Source organism: Arvicola amphibius, chromosome 4 (genome assembly GCF_903992535.2).
Source record: "Arvicola amphibius chromosome 4, mArvAmp1.2, whole genome shotgun sequence".
Lineage (NCBI taxonomy): Eukaryota > Metazoa > Chordata > Mammalia > Rodentia > Cricetidae > Arvicola > Arvicola amphibius.
Genome location: NC_052050.1, coordinates 26,667,151 through 26,683,975, shown reverse-complemented (window position 1 = coordinate 26,683,975; position 16,825 = coordinate 26,667,151). Strand labels below are relative to the sequence as shown.

At 54.9% G+C, this 16,825-nt stretch overlaps 1 protein-coding gene across 1 annotated transcript; it reads left to right on the top strand.

Annotated features, from left to right (window-relative positions):
- Positions 1-957: 957 nt before the first annotated feature.
- Positions 958-16,379, top strand: Col1a1 (collagen type I alpha 1 chain). The gene is given in 52 exon segments (XM_038325617.1): positions 958-1,096; positions 1,098-1,134; positions 2,583-2,777; positions 2,897-2,928; positions 3,050-3,085; positions 3,175-3,276; positions 3,973-4,041; positions 4,267-4,311; positions 4,472-4,525; positions 4,687-4,740; positions 5,214-5,267; positions 5,382-5,435; positions 5,759-5,812; positions 5,896-5,940; positions 6,057-6,110; positions 6,224-6,268; positions 6,408-6,461; positions 6,718-6,816; positions 6,904-6,948; positions 7,041-7,139; positions 7,272-7,325; positions 7,504-7,611; positions 7,707-7,760; positions 8,016-8,114; positions 8,217-8,270; positions 8,366-8,464; positions 8,967-9,020; positions 9,207-9,260; positions 9,362-9,415; positions 9,515-9,568; positions 9,955-9,999; positions 10,091-10,189; positions 10,424-10,531; positions 10,875-10,982; positions 11,174-11,227; positions 11,402-11,455; positions 11,674-11,781; positions 11,870-11,923; positions 12,035-12,088; positions 12,215-12,376; positions 12,478-12,585; positions 12,738-12,845; positions 12,948-13,001; positions 13,106-13,213; positions 13,574-13,627; positions 13,741-13,848; positions 14,136-14,189; positions 14,514-14,621; positions 14,711-14,993; positions 15,133-15,323; positions 15,598-15,840; positions 15,962-16,379. Coding segments are annotated over 52 exon segments (4,362 nt in total). The 5' UTR covers positions 958-1,057; the 3' UTR covers positions 16,109-16,379.
- The last annotated feature ends 446 nt before the right edge of the window (positions 16,380-16,825 follow it).

Genomic DNA, 16,825 nt, shown 5'->3' with positions numbered 1-16,825 from the left:
TACAAGACCCTTTTCTAAGGTATCCATGGTTACAGGCCTCCCCCCAACAAGCTCACTTCCCAGCTCTGGGTTGGAGGAGTTCAGGGGATTAATTTATAACAACAAACCCCACTCCATAGCTTTAAGGCCCCAGAAATCCTCCAGCCTACCCTGTTGCTCCCATCATTTAATGCCTAAGCCTCCTCTGGAAGGTTCAGAGTGTCAAACTTCTCCCCAAGCCTCAGCCTCAGTCACACCTGGAGCTGAAGAAGAGCTTATGGGTTGTCTGGGAGCCATAGGCACGGCAGAACAGACCTCCATCCACCCTCCTTCCTTTCAAACAATCACATATCTGAGTCTTAGTATCTTTGAAGAGATGTCTATCTAGCTTGTTCACACATATTCCTATCCTTCACACCTGGGCACACCAAGAGACGACCTCTGCCCCCCACCATCCCAAACAGGCACATCTGCTTAGCTACTTGGTTCTTCTTGATTTGGAGAGATCCAGCTTATTCCTTAGTTCTTCCCAAGGATGTCAGAAACATAAGAAGCAGGGGCCAGTTTTTCCCAATTATGCCTGACCCTGACCCCTTTGTATTGTCCCCCTCACTCAGACCCCCAGTTTCACATCCTTCTGATTTGAGGTCCCAGAAAGAAAGTGCAAGGGGCATCCTTTACCCACAAGTCAGTATACTGAGGCCCCAGCCAGACTCTGATGACAGTACCTCTGGCCAGGGTAGTTCAGGGGGCAGGGGCGGCAGAATTGCAAAGGGGGGGGGCTGGGTGGACTCCTTTCCCTTCCTTTCCCTCCTCCCCCCTCTCCTATCCAAACTGGGGGCCGGGCCAGGCAGTTCTGATTGGCTGGGGGCCGGGCCTGCCGGCTCCCCCTCTCCAAGAGGCAGGGTTCCTCCCAACTCCCCATCAGGATGGTATAAAAGGGGCCCAGGCCAGTCGTCGGAGCAGACCGGAGTTTCTCCTCGGGACGGAGCAGGAGGCACGCGGAGTGAGGACACGCATGAGCCGAAGCTAACCCCCAACCCCAGCCGCAAAGAGTCTACATGTCTAGGGTCTAGACATGTTCAGCTTTGTGGACCTCCGGCTCCTGCTCCTCTTAGGGGGCCACTGCCCTCCTGACGCATGGCCAAGAAGACAGTAAGTTTCAAACTTTGGGGAGTTCATGGCTTCTTGGTATTGTGTTCTGCTCTGGATCCTGGCAATTGAGACTTAAATAGAAACGCGGGATGCTCCAGTCAGAGGTGGGAAGGTGGGTGGAGGGGAACTGGGAGGAGAGACGACACCAGGCGTGCAGATGAGGGTGAATAATTCTCAGAAGTGGAACGCGGGGTGAAATGACACAGGAGTAAATTCCAAGCACCCACCAGTAGCATAATAGAAAAAGTGGGAATTTGGGCACGAGTCAGAACAGAGTACGTCGAAGATAGAATAAGGCCGCTGGAATAGAGATTCGGAGCCCAAGATGTAAAAGCTATCAAAAGGCTGCGGGGATGATTCATAAGGAAAGATTGTTTGCCTTCTCCTGCAAGCTAGACAGAGGTTGCTGGGGCCGCCGGGGTGCTAGGCTGGTGGGGGGGAGGGGACGCACAGAGTGGGAGGGTTGCTGGATGAGAAAGTTTGGCTCTCATTTGACAGGGCGCGGTCCCTGCGCCTCCTGCTGGTCAACCTTAAGCACTACGCGTTCCGGGTCAGCATTTTACAGCGCGTGGGCTAAAGAGGGAAGATCTGGGTTATTGCCGGGCTGGGACCCCCATCTCCAGACTGAGAAAATAAGCCCGGGCTGGGGTAGCCCATCTTTGAAAGAAGTGGCTCAGGCCGGATAAAATTGTTTCCGCCCCGTGCATTGCTTAGTGTTGCCTGCCACCTAGTGGTTCACTTGATCCTGTACTAGAGCCGTGGGCATGGTTTACTAATTACTATTTGCCGGCTTGAGTTCTTTGGCTAAGGGAGAGACTCCTAAGGCTGAGGAACAGGGCTTGTCTCGAAAGCAAGCCTTTTAAGATTCCTGGGGGGGTGGGGGGGTGGAGGGGGTTAGGATGTATCCAACTTTAGTACTGGACTCCACTGAAATCAGCCCCTCCACATTTTAGCCCCTCCTACTCCATCCCACCTGCCCAGGGGATGGGGGTGGGACTAGGGCTGGAACACCCCTTCTCTCCTCCCACGCCCGCCTCTTGTCTGCGCGCAAACCACACCCTCATAAACCCCCCTTCTACTGTATGAGACCCCTCCTACTCTCCTGCTGAAGGCTTCTTATTTCACTTGGTTCCCGCGCGCGTGGGCTGAAGTTGAGTTTGAAAGCAACCCCAGTCTAAAGCTTTGCTTAAATTCCTGAGAACTGGGAAGTTATAGCTGTCCTGACCAGGATTCCCGGTGCTGTCATTGAACGCCGCTTTGGAACAGACCAACATTTAAGGATTTGAGGGAAGAAAATAAGAGGGGGGCGGGGGGGAATAGAGGTGGAAAATGGAAAATCTACGCGCGGATATTAGACAGAGGAAAGGGTGAGCAGGGCTGGGATCCCTGGCGCCCCGAGGTGGGGTCTCAGAGCCGCTTACGTCCTACGTCTTTTCCCATTCGCGCAGTCCCTGAAGTCACCTGCATACACAATGGCGTAAAGATCCCTAATGGTGAGACGTGGAAAGCCGACGTCTGCTTGATCTGTATCTGCCACAATGGCACGGCCGTGTGCGATGACGTGATCTGCCAGGATAAGTTGGACTGTCCCAACCCCCAAAGACGTGAGGGCGAGTGCTGTGCTTTCTGCCCAGAAGAATTTGGTACGTTCTGGGTCTAGGCTTAGGGGAGGTCAGAGACCCATCTTTGCCTGTGTCTTGAAAGCCTCTAACACCTCAGGTACTTAGTAAATTACTTCTAACTGCAATCTTTGTCCCCACAGAATCATCAAACCAAGAACTCATAGGAGTCCAGGTAATACTCTGCTCTCTGCTTCAGCTCAGCTCACCCGCGTGACTCCCACTGTCCTCCTATGGACTGAAACTTTCCTCCTTTCTCTAACCTGTCTCTTGTTTCTTCACCCTCAAACCCACAGGGACCCAAGGGAGACCGCGGCCCTCAAGGCCCAAGGGTAAGCATTGCATTCTAAGTGAGCTGGGAAACTGGAGGGGGTGTGGTTCTGGTTTGTGCTTATAGCAACCTCATCCTCTCTTGGTCCAGGGACCTGCTGGCCCCCCTGGACAAGATGGCATCCCTGGACAGCCTGGGCTTCCAGGTCCCCCCGGTCCTGCTGGTCCACCCGGCCCCCCTGGCCTCGGAGGAGTAAGTAGAGCTTTGAGACCCCCAGACCTGTGTGACTCCCCGGTTTTTGTTTTGCTTTGCTTTGCTTTGGTTTTGACAGACAAAACTCTATGTTTTTAAATAATCATAAAAGTTGCACGAGTGTACAGCACTTCCACCCACCCTTCTTCACAACTGTTTTGCCACTCTGGGCACAGAACGTGCACATGCCCTGTGCTCCGAAGCACTTAAGTGCACTTCCCTAAACAGGGACATTCTCCCATGGGACCATAGCACCAGATTTAATGTTGATCTAGCACTATTGCCTAATATACAATCCACTGTCAGATTTAACCAATGCCCCAAATGTCCTTTATAGCATTTCCCTCCTCTTGTCCAAGACCACCAATTTCATTTCATCATCATCTCTTTGGTCCCCACGAATGTTGACTGTTTCTGAGACTCTTTGTCATCTTGGCTCAGCAAGGTTTTGAAGAGTCTGGTTGTCAGGTAGAGGTGGCTATTTTTATCGATTGTTCTGCAGTTTGGTATTGTCTGGTTAGATGGCTCAGTTGAGGTGTCTGGCTCAGGAACATCTTACAGGCAGTGTTGATGGCTTTCTTAGCTAATCACATCTGCAAGCGCATGTCAACTTGTCCCACTACTGGCAATGCCCTCCTGCCCTTCAGTTTACTGTTCTGAGCCCAATTTCTCATGCACTCTCTCTTGTTTTTCTAGAACTTTGCTCCCCAGATGTCCTATGGCTATGACGAGAAATCAGCTGGAGTTTCCGTGCCTGGCCCCATGGTGAGCCACCAGGGGGAGCAGTGATGGCAAAGAGAATGGGGGGGGGATCCAGAAGAGAAAAGCCCGCGATGGTCCTGCAAGGGGGGGGGGGGGGCAGATGGCCGCCTTTGGAACTTCAGACCTAGAGAAGATGCAGGACAACTGTGATTCCCACAGTAAAAACAGACCTCTCCCACATGGCTTTCACCCACAGATATCACATGCCTCCCTTTTTTCCTTCTGTAGGGTCCTTCTGGTCCCCGTGGTCTCCCTGGCCCCCCTGGTGCACCCGTAAGTATCCAAGGATCTTTGTGTATTTTGGGGCATGGGGCAGGGATGTTGGAGGAGAACGATTGGGGTGAAGGCAGGAGGCTGGTAGACATCTCTTGTAAGAGGGAGACAGCCTGGCAAGAACCTGCCTTTCTGAGCCTCCCCTTCTCTCATTCTCCAGGGTCCTCAGGGTTTCCAAGGCCCCCCTGGTGAACCTGGCGAGCCTGGCGCTTCAGTAAGTCAGCCCTTCGTGTTCCTACACCTCCCTCTCCACAAATTCTCCTGTGAAAGTCACTCATACTGAGTGAAGGGTGACCTGTGTCCCCTCCCGACTCCAGTCTTCCTCTTTGTTGTCTCTCATTTGGGGGTTCTAACAACCTCTACTCTCTCCTCTAGGGTCCAATGGGTCCCCGTGGCCCCCCAGGCCCCCCTGGCAAGAACGGAGATGATGTAAGTAACCCCAGGGGAAGATACTAGCTCATCCTGTGGCCTTCTCTCTGTGGGTCCTAAAATCCTCCTAGCAGGGTCTCACCACCCTTGGGGGCAATAACCAGGGGAAAAGATGAAAGTCCTCCCTGGTGCCCATAGGGTTCTTGGCAGTGATCTTTCCACTGAACAGCATGTTTTAGTAAGGCAGCCCCCACCTCCATCCATACTTCCATCCCTATTCCTTGGAGGAATCCAAGTTTAAGAGCTCTGGTTGATCCGATGTGGAAATGAACACACGGTGACAGAAATTACTTTGAAGGTACTCAAATGTCACCAGAGGTTTCATTGTAGATCTAAACTGAGGTTAGGTTCCCAGTTAGATTCCGGGTCCCTAAACCAGACCGAACCTTCAATAACCCCAATATACCTGAGCCCTCTACTCCTTCCTAGTATGGGGTGGGGCACAGCCATAATGACCTTTTCTCTCTCTGAAGGGAGAAGCTGGTAAACCTGGCCGTCCTGGTGAGCGTGGACCTCCTGGGCCTCAGGTGAGCAAGTGTGAGGATGCGCCTCAGGTCTTACTGCTCTGGGGATGCGTTTAGGAGCAGCATTCCAGAGCCCTCCTGACTCTTTTCCGTGTCCTTATTTGCCTTTCTCTCCAGGGTGCTCGGGGATTGCCTGGAACAGCTGGCCTCCCTGGAATGAAGGGACACAGAGTAAGTCTCCTTTGAGTCAGTGAAGTCCCCAAAGTCCCAAGCCACCATTCTAGACCCTTCCCCCAAGAGATCCTGTTGTGTCTCATGTTAGTTGGTAGCTGCAGATGTCTCAAAGGTCATAGGTTAGACATCCAAAAGAACTTCCTTTCTTGGGAAGGATGCCCCTATAAAGAGACTGGGTGGGAGAATAGGTGAATTGGGGTCTGGTCTGGCTTAGAGACAGGGAGATGGCTGGGGTGATCTAAAACTCCTCAGATCTGTGTGGGTATCCAAGTGGCATACTCCTCCCCAGAGTCTCACCTCATCTCTCTTTCCTCCTTTAGGGTTTCAGTGGTTTGGATGGTGCCAAAGGAGATGCTGGTCCTGCTGGCCCTAAGGTAAGAGGCTGTCAAAAGGTTCTGCACACACACCCCAACAGTCCTGCTATACACGAAGCCCTCACTCTGTTCTCTGTCCCTAGGGAGAGCCTGGCAGTCCCGGTGAAAATGGAGCTCCTGGCCAGATGGTATGCTAGCTTGAGGGTGGGGGTGCCCCAAGAAGAAGGGGTAGGGTGAAGGGTGGATGGAGGTTGGGAGAGAGTGTGTCTCCATCTCGCTTGACATCTCTTGGTTTGGTTATTAGGGTCCCCGAGGTCTGCCTGGTGAGAGAGGTCGCCCTGGAGCCCCTGGCCCTGCTGTAAGTACTCCTAGCCCCCTGGGTTGTCCCTGGGCTCTGCTTGGGGTTCACCAGGGACTATGGAAGCTGTCTAGTGCTCAGGGCCATAACTTGGTCTTCCCTCTCTCTTACAGGGTGCTCGTGGTAACGATGGTGCTACTGGTGCAGCTGGGCCCCCAGTAAGGACGGCCATGACTTTGAGTTTGGGAATGGGGTGGGGTCTCAGTGTCAGCTCTTGGGGCTGACATCAGCTGTTGAAACTTAGGGGCTCTTAGCTTCTATCTGTGCCTTGTAGTTAAACATCCATTTTGTTCCCAGGGTCCCACTGGCCCCACTGGGCCTCCTGGATTCCCTGGTGCAGCTGGTGCTAAGGTGAGACCCATTCTTTCTTTGAACATGACTGTCACAGAACAAAAACTGTGTGTCACCCCAGACCAGAGAAGCCCAGAGTGGCAAGAGTGAAGGGCACTCCTCAATACCCTTATCCTGGGGTCCCCTCCCTAGCTCTCAAAGTCCTCATCCTTCCTCTTCTGCTCCCTCCCCCCCCCTCCCACACACACACCTGACATCCAGAAGTAATGCTAGATGCCCCAGCTTGGGTTCTGATTTGTCCTTTCCTCCAACACAGGGTGAAGCTGGTCCCCAGGGAGCCCGAGGCTCTGAAGGTCCCCAAGGTATTCGTGGTGAGCCCGGACCCCCTGGCCCTGCTGGTGCTGCCGGCCCTGCTGTAAGTGTCGCCTGCTACTGTCCTCCTGGCTACTTGCCAGCTTCAGAGTCCTTGCCTGCCACTCACCCTCCTTTCTCTGTGTGATAGGGAAACCCTGGTGCTGATGGACAACCTGGTGCTAAAGGTGCTAATGTAAGTCACCGCCAGCCCTCCTCTGATGCCCGCCTGCCACCTGCCTCATGCCCTCCACCCCTGGGCTAAAATGTCTATCCTGCCCCCTGCAGGGTGCTCCTGGTATTGCTGGTGCTCCTGGCTTCCCTGGTGCCCGAGGCCCCTCTGGACCCCAGGGCCCCAGTGGCGCTCCAGGTCCCAAGGGTAACAGTGTAAGTACAAAACTCTCCCTTCCGCCCAACTCATACGCTAGCTCCAGTGCGCCCCCTTTTGGGGAAGCATACGTTCGTGAACCAACAGAGTAACCCCAACTCATCTCATTCTCTCCTGTTCCCCCGACACAGGGTGAACCTGGTGCTCCTGGCAACAAAGGAGACACTGGTGCCAAAGGAGAGCCCGTAAGTCCCACATCACCCCTCCTCCTTTTCCTCAACCCCTGGGGCCTGGAAGACTCTCAAGAGAGACAAAGGGAGGACGGGAGCCCCCGCCCCATACCCAGGAGCCCTGTGGTTAGAGGCCAGCATCATGGGCTTCAGGACTTATGCCCCCTGACCACTCCCTTTCTGCCCACTCCAGGGCCCTGCTGGTGTTCAAGGTCCCCCTGGCCCTGCTGGGGAAGAAGGAAAACGAGGAGCCCGTGGCGAACCTGGACCTACTGGCCTGCCCGGACCTCCTGGCGAGCGTGTAAGTCCCCTGTGCCTTTCCTTCTCTGCCCTTAGTGCTTGCCCTGTCCCTGGGGTGGTGATTAAGCTCACTGGTCTCTTCTTTTCTGCCTGCAGGGTGGACCTGGAAGCCGTGGTTTCCCTGGTGCTGATGGTGTTGCTGGCCCCAAGGTAATTTCTCTTCCTGGCAGAGAAACTCACCTCCCCCAACAAGACTGATCACGCCTCCCAACACTCATGATCCCAACAATGCTCCCTGTTATCTGTGCCCATCTTTGTGCCTCCCTCCTCCTCATATTTGGCATCCCCAACGATGCCCCTCAAAGTCCTGAACCTTTCCCCAGCATGAAGAGGATACGGATGCCAGCCCGTGGTAATGAGGCCAAGGCTGTGACCCTGATGTGTCTTTGACTTCTATTCACTTAGGGTCCTGCTGGTGAACGTGGTGCTCCTGGGCCTGCTGGTCCCAAAGGTTCTCCTGGTGAAGCTGGTCGCCCTGGTGAAGCTGGTCTCCCTGGTGCCAAGGTGAGAGCCAAGACCCTGTTGTTCTGCTTGAGACTGGGACGGGATGGCCTGCAACTGGTGCTCCCTCCCCCTGCCTCCATTCATGCTCCTGCCTCTCCCTAGGGTCTCACTGGCAGCCCTGGAAGCCCTGGTCCTGATGGCAAAACTGGCCCCCCTGTAAGTATGCTTCCTCCCTCACGTGTCACCCCCCCCCCACCTTCCTGTGTATGCACCTTGGTCCTTATGGCAACTCTTGTGTCTCTCATCCTCAGGGTCCCGCTGGTCAAGATGGTCGCCCTGGACCCCCAGGTCCTCCTGGAGCCCGTGGCCAGGCTGGTGTGATGGGATTCCCTGGACCTAAGGGCACTGCTGTAAGTACTCATTGAGGAACAATGCAGAACAGGCACACTAACTCCGCTGACTTGCTGAGTGACCTCGGGCCTTTTAATGACCTTTTCGGGACCCATTGGTAAAATAGGAGACTTCTGGCTCCTTGATATTGCTTTGTCCCTGATAAGTATTGTTGCTGGATGAGTGTCCCCCAGCACACAGATAAGATTGGTCTTCTATGCGATAGTCATCCCCAAGTGTGGTAGGAAGAAGAGAGCCCTGAGGAGATGACAGCTATTAGCAGTTCAGGTCACTGCAGGTATGTGTCAGGGAAAGGAAGGGGAGAAGATGACCAGGAAGGAGCCTTGGGCATCATTTGCTTTGTGTGCAGCAGAGAGAGACCAAGCATGAGATGCCAGCAAGGCTTCCTCTAGAGAACTCGGCCTTCTTGAACAGAAAGCCCCCTGGGAATACTCACTGCAATGAGGGGTCCTTACGGTAGTGAATCCCATGACCCTCAATTCTGCCTCCCTTCCTACACAGGGAGAACCTGGAAAGGCTGGAGAACGGGGCGTTCCCGGACCCCCTGGCCCTGTTGTAAGTATCTCTTTTGAGTCTCTGTCACCTTTCTGCCCCTGCCTGTGACACATACCATCTTCGGTTTGTAGCCACTGTGAGAACACCAGAAGCCACAAGCAGGCTCTGCCTTGCCCCAGTGGTCCAGGCCTTACCTGCCGCTGCCATCTGCCTTACCACACTGAGTTTGCCACCTTCTCCCCGCAGGGTCCTGCTGGCAAAGATGGAGAAGCCGGAGCTCAGGGAGCCCCCGGCCCTGCTGTAAGTGTTCCTGTCAGGGAGGCTTGGAGAGCAGGGAAAGGGGGGACTCTGCCTCCCTTCCCCTTGGACTACTCATGATGACAACCTCTTCTCTGTGACAGGGCCCTGCTGGTGAGAGAGGCGAACAAGGCCCTGCTGGCTCCCCTGGATTCCAGGTAAGGCCTGGTGACTGGTTTGTAGGGGAGTGCAGAATGTTTCTTTGTTAACTCTCACAGATCCTAAACCCTTCTCCCCCTCCCATCTCCACCCTATAGGGTCTCCCCGGCCCTGCTGGTCCTCCTGGTGAAGCAGGCAAGCCCGGTGAACAGGTAAGGGGTAGCAGCTGGCCAGAGGGCAGGAGCAGGCAGGAAATAAAGAAGAGACAGACCACCCACTACCCCTAGATGAGCAGGAAACCAGCAGCTAGAAGGATAGAGGTTAAACACAGGGGAGAGGGGAGGACTATGGTTACACGAAGAATGAGGAACTGCATATGATGTGAAAGTGGTTGCTTGGCTTTTAGGCAAGGTGGCTTCTCTAGATGCATCCTGGAATTACAGCAAGCCTTCCTATTGTAAGGAGAAATTCCAAATCTCAGCCAAGAATGTTTTCATCTCTAAGCATGGCTCCCAAGGACCAGCTCCCAGGGAGAGGGGTGGAAGCTCTTTCTCAAGGGGAATTTGGGCTCACTGTTGTTCCTCTTTCCCACTCTTAGGGTGTCCCTGGAGACCTTGGTGCCCCTGGACCCTCTGGAGCAAGAGTAAGTGGGTCCTCTCATGCCACTTCTGTTACAATGTCCTGAGCTCGGCCCTGCTGGAGCAGCCATCATGTGCCCTCTCCTTCCTTTGCAGGGCGAGAGAGGTTTCCCTGGCGAGCGTGGTGTACAAGGTCCCCCAGGTCCTGCTGGTCCCCGTGGAAACAATGGTGCTCCCGGCAATGATGGTGCCAAGGTGAGGGCATTGTGGAAAGTGTATGATGGCTATGACCCAAGTCATAGAGGTGTGAAGGGTTGGGAGACAAGGCCAGAGTAGGTACCCATGAGACCTGAGGTCGGGTCTGTGAGTTTGTCCTTCTAGCTGGAACCTTGACCTTGGATCCACACATAGGAGATTCTGAGTGAGCTCAGGGGTCGGAAATGCTTCCCGGGACTCCATGTCTCATTCATCTTCTTGTTCACCAAACAGGGTGACACTGGTGCCCCCGGAGCTCCCGGTAGCCAGGGCGCTCCTGGTCTTCAGGGAATGCCTGGTGAACGTGGTGCAGCTGGTCTTCCAGGTCCTAAGGGTGACAGAGTAAGTCAACCTTCCCTTGAGCCCTTGGTGGGTCTCACCTATATCCTCGCTTTGCTGGGTAATCTTATACCTGTGATTCAGGCCCTTCTCTTGATGTGTTACCACGGTGATGAGAGTTGGGGCATCTCCCTGACAGAGGCTCCTTTATTTATCACACTGTAGAGCTCAGGGGCCTCTTAACCAAGGTCCCACCTGAATCTCCACATAGTCACCTTTTCCCCGGAAGGGATCTTGTGTCCTTGGCAAGAAACACAAGGCGTTTCTTGGTCTGAGAAACGCCTGCAGGATGCTGTAGCTCGACTCCTGGCCCCACACTGGAAGTCTGACTTTTCCCTATCTTTAGGGTGATGCTGGTCCCAAAGGTGCTGATGGTTCTCCTGGCAAAGATGGCGTCCGTGGTCTGACTGGTCCCATTGGTCCTCCTGGCCCTGCTGGTGCCCCTGGTGACAAGGTGAGTGGCTGCCTTCTCACCTTATTTCCTAACATTCAGCTTCCTCAGCAAGCCCAGGTGGGGCTTTGCAGGGAAGGCAGGTCATGCCATATGAAGCTGGTGACCCAGGAGGTTCAAAGAACCAGAAGGGAGGGGAGATGCTATTGGTTCATCTTCTAGGAGAGTTTAGAGTGCTTGTCTCTCCCTCATAGGGAGAAACTGGTCCCAGCGGTCCTGCTGGTCCCACCGGAGCCCGTGGTGCCCCCGTAAGTACAGATGACCCCCTGAAAAGATCTACATTCAGCCCTTCTCTCCTACCTACTTTCTGCTCCCCCCCTCACCCCCACCCCTGACTGTCACCTCTGTCCCTTTGCTCCTTCTGTTCCTCTCCTTTCCCGATGTTCAGACATCTCTCCAAAGTCATCATCATCTTCTTCTAGGGAGACCGTGGTGAGCCTGGCCCCCCTGGCCCTGCTGGTTTCGCTGGCCCCCCTGTGAGTATCAATACCCTCTTTACTTTCTGTCACCAGCTGAGATATGAGGCTTGGGACCTTGGGTGACTGAATGAGGACAGAAGTGTAACCCTGAGTCAGGGGAGAAGGGTGGGGAGGGATTGGTTGTCTCCAAGCTTCTAGCTGGGGCCTCCCTCCAACCCAGAAGTCCGCTGCTGCCAGGCTGCCTTATCCACTGCTCCATTCTCCCTCTTGTCCAGGGTGCTGATGGCCAACCTGGTGCTAAAGGTGAACCTGGTGAAACTGGTACTAAAGGCGACAGTGGTCCTCCTGGCCCCGCTGGACCTGCTGGACCTCCTGGCCCCATTGTGAGTCTTTCATCCTCTACAACCCAAGTTTCTGGTAGCCTTAGACTTGGGCCTAGCCTGGGTCTTATACCTTTACACTCTCTTACAGGGTAACGTTGGTGCTCCTGGACCCAAAGGTGCTCGTGGCTCTGCTGGTCCCCCTGTGAGTACCATTCACGTCTCTGTGGAGTCTCCCCAAAGCCAGAGATTGGAGGAGATCAGGCCAGGTAAGCTTACTGTTCACTTCTGACCACACTGTGTTCTCTCCGGCCAGGGTGCTACTGGTTTCCCTGGTGCTGCTGGCCGTGTTGGTCCCCCTGGCCCCTCTGTGAGTATCTGTGGTTTTGGATTGGGGTGAGGGGCAAGCACTGGCAGGACGATGGGCTTGGGTGGGGCTTGTAACTATGATGCTTTAGAAGCCTGGACTCTGACAGTCCCTCTTGTGCCCATTTAGGGAAATGCTGGACCCCCTGGCCCTCCTGGTCCTGTTGGCAAAGAAGGAGGCAAAGGTCCCCGTGGTGAGACTGGTCCCGCGGGACGTCCTGGTGAAGTTGGTCCTCCAGGTCCCCCTGGCCCTGCTGGTGAGAAAGGAGCCCCTGGTGCTGATGGACCTGCTGTAAGTGCTAGCTCTGATCTCTGTTGTTCTGGAGTGTTCCAGAGTTGTGAATACTCTCTGTGTCATTGTGAGCCCTTCTCACCCCTGTCTGCCTCCCACAGGGCTCTCCTGGTACCCCTGGACCTCAGGGTATTGCTGGACAGCGTGGTGTGGTTGGTCTGCCCGGTCAGAGAGGAGAAAGAGGCTTCCCTGGTCTTCCTGGCCCCTCTGTGAGTGCTCCTTCATGTTGCGGTCTCCAAGACAAATCATGGAAGGGGCAGGGCAGCAGTGGTATAGGCGAGGAGAGAAAATATGATAGAAGCGGACTCATGGCTTGAGACCCTACATCTGGCCTTGCCTTACTCTCTCTCTTCTTCTTTAGGGCGAACCCGGCAAACAAGGTCCTTCTGGATCAAGTGGTGAACGTGGTCCCCCTGGCCCCATGGGTCCCCCTGGATTGGCTGGCCCCCCTGGTGAATCTGGACGTGAGGTAAGAAGCCTCCATCCCCTAGCAGTGATATGCAGGACCACTAGGACTGTGCCCGACCTCTTTTCTGGGGTGGTCACTCACTTCTCCCCACTCCCTCTACAGGGATCCCCTGGTGCTGAAGGCTCCCCTGGAAGAGATGGCTCTCCTGGCCCCAAGGTAAGAGATCATTCCCCACACAGGGCTGGGTTCTGGTTTGCCCTGGCCCCTGCCCAGCCTGGGTACTCCATCTGAGACTGACCCCATAACCCCTCTGCTCCCAGGGTGACCGTGGTGAGACTGGCCCTGCTGGCCCCCCTGGTGCCCCTGGTGCTCCCGGTGCTCCTGGCCCTGTTGGCCCTGCTGGCAAGAGTGGCGACCGTGGTGAGACTGTAAGTAGCTGGGCCTCTGCTTCAGGCATGCCCAAAGGCCTGGGAATGGATGAATGACCTCATCCAGCTGCGGGAAAAGCGGGAGTATTGGGATTTGTCTGGGTCCTTGGCCTCCCTGGAAAAACTGAGCCATAACTTGGCCTTGAGGCCCATCTCGCCCCATCTCCATCTCGACCCAGGCATGGGGCTTGCCCCAGCAAACACATGAAGCCTGGCTCTGGGGAAGCTTAAATGGGAGTCAGGAGAGGTGGCCACCACATGAGAGATGTGGGCTAGGAATCTGATCAAGAGGAGGCTCATCCTGTAGCCCCCAGGCTTGGCCTCCCCTAGTTAGGATCTAACATACTATTTTCTCCCCAGGGTCCTGCTGGTCCTGCTGGTCCCATTGGCCCTGCTGGTGCCCGTGGCCCTGCTGTAAGTGTCCCATGCCAACCTCACGTCCTGTGAACACCGGCCTAGATGTGAACAGTGTCCTCCTCAACACCAGTAGAACTTCACCCTACAGCCTGTCTCTTCCTCTCTTTTAGGGACCCCAAGGTCCCCGTGGTGACAAGGGTGAGACAGGCGAACAAGGTGACAGAGGCATAAAGGGTCACCGTGGCTTCTCTGGTCTCCAGGGTCCTCCTGGCTCTCCTGTGAGTATACTCAGTTTCCCGGACTCTGACCTCTCCCACCATCTCCCTGTGCTTGCTGCATAGTGGCAGGAGGATCTCTTGCTTGTTTCTGCTCTAGACAGACATTCTGATTCCTTCCTAGTGGGGGAGAGGGGCAGACGATTTCTGGGCATTTCTAACAGGGAGAGAGGTACCCAGACGGATTGTGGAAGTAGTCTTACCATATGGACAACTTGGAACTAGAGTTCTAGAATGAGGGGGGCATGTTACCCCCCACTGCTCCTGAACTGCCTTTCTCTGTTCTTTAGGGTTCTCCTGGTGAACAAGGTCCCTCTGGAGCTTCTGGTCCTGCAGGTCCCCGGGTAAGTTGCACCTTCCATTACTTCTTCATGGGTCCTCCATCTCAGCTACCGTGAGGACCCCTGGTCACCTTCAGGCATCCCTCTGTTCTCCAGAGAAGAGCTCAGACGCCAGACAGGGTGGGGGAGAAACAGACCCTTGGTCTTATACAGCTTTGGCCTTCTGATCCTGGCTCCTTCCAGGACACCCATAGTAACTAGTTGAGAACACCCTTCAAGGCAGAAATGGGGACCAGACAGAGTCAGCGGTGGGGAGGGTGCTCCTCAGCCAGAGTCGGGGCTGCCTCGGGATTCTGACCAACTTTCTCCGACCATCTCTACCATTAGGGGCCCCCTGGCTCTGCTGGTGCTCCTGGCAAAGACGGACTCAATGGTCTCCCCGGCCCCATTGGCCCCCCTGGTCCTCGAGGTCGCACCGGTGATAGCGGTCCTGTTGTACGTAGCCCCACATCCTCTGCCTCATGACTCTCCTTCCCCTAGGAGACTAGAACACCAGGAAACCTTGACCTCCTCTCTTTAAACAGGGTCCTCCCGGCCCTCCTGGCCCTCCTGGCCCTCCTGGTCCTCCCAGTGGCGGTTACGACTTCAGCTTCCTGCCTCAGCCACCCCAAGAGAAGGCTCATGACGGTGGCCGCTACTACCGGGCTGATGATGCCAACGTGGTCCGTGACCGTGACCTTGAGGTGGACACCACCCTCAAGAGCCTGAGCCAGCAAATCGAGAACATCCGAAGCCCCGAAGGCAGCCGCAAGAACCCCGCCCGCACGTGCCGTGACCTCAAGATGTGCCACTCTGACTGGAAGAGCGGTAAGGACCAACCCCAGCTGCCTCCCGCCCCACCCTTTTTCTCCCACCACGCCGCTTCCCCGTGCCTTTACGCATCCACTTTCCACAACGGTGCTGGCTGCCTACTTCTCCTGACTCTCTGTTGCCCTGCCTACTTCAGGAGAGTACTGGATTGACCCTAACCAAGGCTGCAACCTGGATGCCATCAAGGTCTTCTGCAACATGGAGACAGGCCAGACCTGTGTGTTCCCCACTCAGCCCTCTGTGCCCCAGAAGAACTGGTACATCAGCACAAACCCCAAGGAAAAGAAGCATGTCTGGTTCGGCGAGAGCATGACTGATGGATTCCAGGTACAGGGGCTGAACCCTAGAGCCACTTTGCAGGAGATGGGCTAGCCTCCTGCTCAGAAGGCAGAGGAAGTCCTGGAGTAGATTTAATACTGGCTTAGTGGAAGGGCAGAGTTGGTCTAGGAGACAGGAGTCCTGGGTCCCTTAGGTGCCCATGGACAAGTGATGCCCTACTTTTTAACTTGAGATGAAACTTCTTAGCAGATTTTGGGCAGGAAGGCCAGGGACTAGAAATTCCATGTGGTCATCCATTGCCTACTCTCTCTGGCCCATGCAGTTCGAGTATGGAAGCGAGGGCTCCGATCCTGCTGACGTTGCCATCCAGCTGACCTTCCTGCGCCTGATGTCCACGGAGGCCTCCCAGAACATCACCTACCACTGCAAGAACAGCGTGGCCTACATGGATCAACAGACCGGCAACCTCAAGAAGTCCCTGCTCCTCCAGGGTTCCAACGAGATCGAGCTCCGAGGCGAGGGCAACAGCCGCTTCACCTACAGCACCCTTGTGGACGGCTGCACGGTGAGTCCCCCAGACAGGGCCAGTCCACCTCTCTGGGCTTCTGCTTTAGCCAGAAGATGTGACCCTCACTCCATCACTGCCCTTGGTAATGACCCCCTCCCACCGTTTTCATCCACTCCAGAGTCATACCGGAAGTTGGGGCAAGACAGTCATCGAATACAAAACCACCAAGACCTCCCGCCTGCCCATCATCGATGTGGCTCCCTTGGACATTGGTGCCCCAGACCAGGAATTCGGATTAGACATTGGCCCTGCCTGCTTCGTGTAAACTCCCTCCACCCCAATCTGGTTCCCTCCCACCCAGCCCACTTTTCCCCAACCCTGGAAACAGATGAACAACCCAAACTGAATTTTCCCAAAAGCCAAAAAATGGGAGACAATTTCACATGGACTTTGGAAAACATTTTTTTTCTTTGCATTCATCTCTCAAACTTAGTTTTTATCTTTGACCAACTGAACTTGACCAAAAACAAAAAGTGCATTCAACCTTACCAAAAAGGAAAAAAAAAGAATAAATAAATAACTTTTTAAAAAAGGAAGCTTGGTCCACTTGCTTGAAGACCTATATGGGTATAAGTCCCTTTCTGCCCGCTGGGCTTATGATACCCCAAATGCTGCCTTTTCTGCTCCTTTCTCCACCCCCTCTTGGGGCCTCTCCTCCATTGCTCCCAAATTTAAGTCTCCCCCAAAGACACAGGAAATAACGCATTGTCTGCCCAGCAACCAAAGGCAATGCTGAAACATCCCATCGGCCCCTTTACCCCCAGCCTACTTCCCCACCCAGCACCTCCAAATCCTGCCAGGACATGGGGTTCTTGGACTTTTGAAGGAGCCTAACCATCTGGCATCTCCATGGCCTCTGCAACACACCCCGGCCATGGTGAGAGAGCCACCTGCCCCTCCAGGGGGTTTGGAGCCAGGCAGGGTCACAGCAGACTGGAAACATCGGACACGTGTGTGCAGGCTGGGTGGGAGAGACCGTTCT